The following is a 6373-nucleotide window of genomic DNA, read 5'->3' on the forward strand; positions in this document are numbered from 1 at the left end:
CACACACACACACACACACACACACACACACACACACACACACACACACACACGGCCAATTCTTTTGACTGCAAATTACTGCATTACTCTTAATTCGGAAGACAATCTGCAAAATCCTTCAACAAAAGTCTCTTTAAAAAATCGAATGGTGGGGGCTGGTGAGATGGCTCAGTGGTTAAGAGCACCGACTGCTCTTCCAAAGGTCCTGAGTTCAAATCCCAGCAACCACATGGTAGCTCACAACCATCCGTAACAAAAAAAACCTGATGCCCTCTTCTGGAGTGTCTGAAGACAGCTACAGTGCACACACATATAATAAATAAATAAATAAACAAATAAATGAATAAATCTTTTAAAAAAATCGAATGGCTTACTTCTTGTTTGTTTTTTTGTTTGTTTGTTTGTTTGATGTTTGGGTTTTGTGTGTGTGTGTGTGGTTTTGTATGTTTTGTTTTTCTAGGCAGGGGTTCCTCTGTGTAATACGCCTGGCTGTCCTGGACCTCTGTAGACCAGGCTGGCCTGGGATTTACAGATCTGCCTGCTAAATAAATGCTGGGATTAAATGTGTGAGCAGCTGGCAAAACAGCTTATTTCTGAAAGTGTACATCATCACATCTGCGTCAAAGAGTAGACAGGCACCTTACAACAAAGAATGTATACAAGAGTCGAAAGCAACGAACTGGGTGTAGTTTGAGGTCATGGAAGGAAACACATTCTAAGATCAGTTTCCCCGTAATGAGAGTTCTCACTTGACACCCAGCAGTTTCTCATTTTCTTTCTTGAAACTTTGGTGGGTGTCTGGCAGAAGCCATACTGAGACCTCTGCTCACGCTCTTGGCAGGGCTGGAACAGACTGGAACTCTGGCAGGGTACCCCGGCTCCAGGACCCGGCTCCTGGCGACCCCTCTCTGGTTCTCTTCTCTTTCCTGCTTGAAGTGTTGAGTCTCAGAGGCATTTTCCCTGGCACTCCGGACGAAACTGGTGCCCAGAAATATCTGTCAGCACCTCCTCCCGGAACTACCTGTCCGGGTCCCCACAATTGTTCTTCCGGAAGTACCTGTGGGGGGGGGGTTCCTCGTAGCTGCTTCTCCTGAAAGTACCTGTTGCATTCCCCACAACCGCTCTTCCCAGCAGTACCTGACACATTTCACACAGCTGCTCCTCGGTGACCTGTTGAGCTCCTCCCTGGGCAGCTGCTTTTCCTATCTTTCCTGCTAGAATTTTCCTGAATTTCCCGTCATGCTTTAGGCTTCTCAGCGCAGCAGTTGCTCTTTCGTTCCTGGGGCAGCTGTTCTTCCTTCCAGAATATTCTGTCAAGCTCCTGCTTTGGCAGACGCACTTCTACCTCGGAACTACCTTCTGTTGCCTTCTTATTCTTCTACCAGTTAACTAACTAACGAATTAATTGTGTTTTTAAAACAACCTCTAGGCTGGCGAGATGGCGTAGGGTAAGTTAGGAGGGCTTGCTGCTTTTGCAAGCAGAATTCAGTTCCCAGCACCCACGACGTGGGGTTAGGGTGGCTTCAACTGGTTTGCAACTGCATGGCAGCGCCAGAGAATGATGCACTCTGCTCTGGTTGCTTCAGGCGTTTGTGCTCACGTGTACATCCACACACAGAGACGCATAAACATAATGAAAAGTTAATATTAAACACCGAAGCAGCCCCATGGAGCCTGGGCTGAGCTCAGACTAGCTGTGTAGCTAAGGATGGCCTCCATCTCCTAATCCTCCTGTCTGTATCTCTCACATGCTGGGCTCACAGGTAGGCACCACAACTTGCGAAACCTTTCTTCTTTATACGTGGGTCTTTCTCAAGTATTTGTTCCAGCCTCAGTGAGACGGCACAATCTGTAACTGAGACCCTATTTTCTGGGAAACCTGATTCTGGCAATGCTTTTCTCTATTGCTTTGAGAGCTCTGACAAAAGCAATGTAAGTAAGGTGTACTCTGGCATACAGTTAGCGGGGAAGACTATCGTGGTAGGAAGGCATGCTGAAGGGGTGTGAGACGGCTCCCATTGCATCCACAGCCAGGAAGCAGAGAGAGAGAGAGAGAGAGAGAGAGAGAGAGAGAGAGAGAGAGAGATGCTGTCCAGGACCCCAGCCCACGGAACGACGCGACCTACATTTAGTGTGAGTCTTCTCACTTCAGTTATCTCAGTCTAGAAACTTCCTAAGGGACACAACCAAAGGCTTGTTTCCTAGGGGGTTCTAGAAGCTGTCAGTGGAGTCCCGCTCCCCTTCTGTGACTTGACTGCTCACCTTGGGCATGACAGCCTAAGATGCCATTCTTATAGCTACAGGCTTCCTGCGCCTTACACTTCCAGGGCTTGCAGAGAATATGGTTGTGGCTTTCACAAGTGCAGATCTCCTTGCAGTCTGGACTAAACCACTGCTCCTGTACCTGGGGTAAGGGAGGGAGGACAGTATGAGCTGGCTGGCTTCCCTGTTGAGGGTTTGCGTTTCTTCCTGAGACCCACAGGCTACAGAGAGAGTCAACTCCTGCAGATTTCCCTCTGACTATGGTATGTGAGCACAAACACACCAAGTAAATAAAGAATTTAACATAAATGACAATAGAGAAAAATGTCCAGAAAACCTCGCAAACCAGTGACGGAAGGGCAATATGTGACCGCATTAGCCATCAGCTCTCCCATAGGATATGCACCCAGGTAAAGCAGACAGGCCCAAGGACAGTTTCCACCATGAGCACTGTGGTGATGTGGATATTCGGAAGTGTGGCCTTGTTGGAAGAAGTGTGTCACTCAGAGGGTGGGCTTTGAGACCCTTGTCCTAGCTGCTTCTCAGTTTTCTTCTATCTGCCTTTGAATCAAGATGTAGAACTTTCAGCTCCTCCAGCCCCACGTCTGCCTGGATGCTGCAATACTCCCACCATGACGACAATGGACTGAACCTCAGAACCTGTAAGCCAGCCCCAATTAAATGCTGTCCCTTATAAGAGTTGCCTTGGTCATGGTGTCTGTTCACAGCAGTAAAACCCTAACTAAGACAAGCACCTACTGTCAATTCTTCGCTATTCTTGAGAGGTACATTCTGTTTGTTTGTTTGTTTGTTTGTTTGTTTGTTTGTTTGTTTGTTTGTTTGAGACAGGGTGGCCCAACTGGCCTGGAACGCTAAATCTTCTTGCTTCAGTGTCCCTAGAACCGTAATTACATATAAGGGCCATCACACATCTGAGAGGTGCCCCTAACTTAGTTATCAGAAAAGCTCCAAGCAGAGAGAAGCACTGCAGCAAGGCCTCAAGGGAGGCGAGGGACTCCAACAGGAACAGCAGGGTTGGGAAGAGACTAAGAAGTCCTGTGTGGTGGTGGTTACCTGTAATCCTAACACTGGGGAGGCAGAGGCAGGAGGATTGAGTTTGAGGCCAGCAAGAGGTACATAGCAAGATCTTGTCTTAAAGATCTGAGGGGGGAAAAAAAAGGAAAAGTCAGGTGGTGGTGGTGGTGCTGTGCCTTTAATCCTAGCACTTAGGCAGGCGGATGTCTGAGTTCGAGGCCAGCCTGGTCTACAGAGTGAGTTCCAGGACAGCCAGGGCTACACAGAGAAACCCTGTCTCAGAAAACAAAAAAAATAAAAAATAAATAAGAGGAAAAAAGGAAAAGAAGAACAAATAAGCTAGAGCTTGGGTACAGTAGCTGGTACTGCAAAACTCAGTGGTAGAGCCCCTGCCTAGACTCCCCCAGTGAGGGGCTGGGGGCGTGGCTCAGTGGTAGAGCCCCTGCCTAGAATCCCCCAGGGAGGGGCTGGGGGCGTGGCTTAGTGGTAGAGCTCTTGCTAACTTGCACAAGGCCCTGAGTTCCATCTTCAGCAAAATCAAAAGATGGAAAAGGAAGGAAGGAAGGAAGCAAATTAAGTAGAGGCAGGAAAGTAAAGGCCAGGGAGGCTCGGCTACGCCAGCCTTAGTTAGCCTCACTTTTTCCTTGGCCCTCTCTTTCCTGCCCTTCTGCCCTCCCCCACCTCAGCCTCAGAGCAAGTCCTTTCTGTCTGTAGGGCTAACAGGTTCACATGCCAGTTGCTCACCTTGAAGTAGCGCCCCTGGAAACCGGTGCACCCACACTGGGACGGAGGGACACACTGTGCACCACTGAGGAGGAAGCCAGGGTCACACGCGCAGCCCTCCACACACTCGTCGGAGCAGTGCTGGGTGGTAGATCTAGGGTGGCAGGTTTCCGGACATGGCTTGGCACATAGCGAGTACCTGCTATTTTTAGGGCAGGCCAAAGCTGTGGAGGGAGAAGCTTCGGTAAGGAAACAGGGAAGGAGGTGGTGCTTGCAAGCCCTGTAATTCCAGGACGCAGGAGGCTGGGGTGTCAGGATTGAGAGCTCCGGGCCAGCCTGGGCTGCACAGTAAGAACCTGTCTCAGAAAATCATTTCAAAAGGTGATTGATGAGACCAAGGTACAAAAGGAAAGAACAGGCAAAGGGGGGGGGGGTTAAAGGTCCCAGCTAGAGATGCTGTGACCCATAGTTTAGAGATACGGCTTTGAGAAGAGGAGCCGAGGAGAAGCGCTGACTCTAAAGGCTGTGGCTAGAAGCTAAAACAGCTGCCCACCATCTGAAGACGTAGCTCAGCGGGTAGAGTGTTTGTCTGGCATGCAGGAAGTCCCAGGTCCCATCCCTGGTGCCACATAAACTGGCTGTGGTGGCACCTGCCTGCCTGCCTGCCATCCAAGTACGGAGGATGTAGAAGCAGGAGAATGGAGAATTTCGTATCGTCTTAAGCTCTATGGTGAGCTCAAGACTAGCCTGGGCTATCAAAAAAAAAAAAAAAAAAAAAAAAAAAAAAAAAAAAAAAAAAAGCAAACCAAACCAAACAAAAACCAGCTGCCTACACCAAGCCCATCACTTGGGGGCTACCAAGGCCCTCCGTGCTTGAAGGCAGATAGCTACAAATTAGAAGAGACACCCACTTTGATAGGTAGACGTTCTCAGTAAGCGAGTGTGGTCTCCAGAAGGCCAGCAACAGCTTGATCCTGGGCATGAGTGTCTGCTAATGCAGCTGCCTCGGAGGACTGGGGAGGTCCATACAAGAGCTTCAGCGCAGCCACAAACAGTCTACACCGAATGCAGTGTGAATTTCCTGGACCACGTAAATACACTATCGTCCTCCCTACAAACCACTGCCTCTTCTCTTTCATCCTTTTCCTCTACTTGTTCCTCCTCTCCTATTTCTTCTTCCCTTATTTCTCCTCCTACCTCCCCCCCCCCAACCCCTCTAGTACTGAGGACTGAATCCAGAGCCTTGGGCACATCAGGAAAGTGCTCTCCATTTGAGCCACGCCCCAACTCCTCACTCACAGATTCCAGGCAAGGACCTTATTACTAAGTCCCCAGATTATCGGTGGATTCTCGGCACATGCTCTCCCGCTGAGCTGCCTGTCAAGCCTTGCTTTTGATTTTTTTTTTGTTTGTTTTTGTTTGTTTTGTTTTGCAAAGAAGCTTCCCTGAATTGCTCAGCCTGGTCTTGAACATGAGACCAAGCAACTGAGGGATACATCCAGCTCTGCTCACTGCCCTGTCCCTCTTATGGAAGCAAAAGGAGGGTTCGACGGGGTATAATACCCTGACTGGATCTGTAGGAAGCTGTACCAGATCCTCCCCCATGCTTTGGGTCCCAACTCACGGCAGAACTGGGGTTCCCTCCAGGGCTTCACAGGATAGCCGGCATCCTGGCAGGTGGCCGTCATGGCTGACATGTGAGCACAGAGCTTCTGCTGGAGGCCCTGGAAGCTACACAGGTCAGTCACACAGTTATCCAGGAAGGAGGAGGCCTTCAGGTGGAACAGGCATGCCCTGGGGAGAGACGCTGAATCAGATGGCAGGAGAGGGCAGCGCCTCGGAGAAACGCCAGCGCCTAGCAAACCCTGGCAACCCGTCTGCCTTCCTCCATACTCAAAGGGTCCACTTGGGTTGACAAGCTGCCCGCATAACTTGGGTCCCGACATCGTGGTCCCCAAAGCAGCGTCACAAGATGGGGGATTCTTCTTCTTCTGACACCTGGAAGAGACCCAACCGAAGAAGATAGTAAAGCTGGAAGAGCCCAAAAGAGGTGGAAAAGCTGGAGTCTCCAGGTAAGGAAAGAGAGAGAAGGGCAATGCTGGTCAGTTTATATTTTGTTCTTTTTGAGACAATATCACTACGTTAGCCCAGGCGTGGTCCCAAGTCTCCTATACTCCTGGAAACCTAAAGATTACAGGCAAGGGCTACCAGACTTCTCCCCTTGTAGCTTTTGTTTCATTTTTTAACATTGCTGGGATCAAATACATGATCTGGTGCTTGATAGTTAAGGGTTCCACTAAAGAGCCACGCCCCCAGCCCCTCCCTGGGGGATTCTAGGCAGGGGCTCTACCAC

The 6373-nt window shown here is 49.7% G+C and overlaps 1 protein-coding gene across 1 annotated transcript in view; it reads right to left on the minus strand.

The window, feature by feature from the left end:
* The window catches only part of Zan (zonadhesin), a 98427-nt gene that overhangs the window by 71076 nt on the left and 20978 nt on the right, over nucleotides 1-6373 (minus strand). Inside the window, 4 exon segments of the mRNA XM_029533878.1 lie at nucleotides 2263-2404; nucleotides 4042-4244; nucleotides 5645-5814; nucleotides 5914-6051. Coding sequence (XP_029389738.1) covers nucleotides 2263-2404; nucleotides 4042-4244; nucleotides 5645-5814; nucleotides 5914-6051 — 653 coding nt within the window.

This window comes from Mus pahari, chromosome 23 (genome assembly GCF_900095145.1).
Source record: "Mus pahari chromosome 23, PAHARI_EIJ_v1.1, whole genome shotgun sequence".
In the NCBI taxonomy this organism is placed as follows: domain Eukaryota; kingdom Metazoa; phylum Chordata; class Mammalia; order Rodentia; family Muridae; genus Mus; species Mus pahari.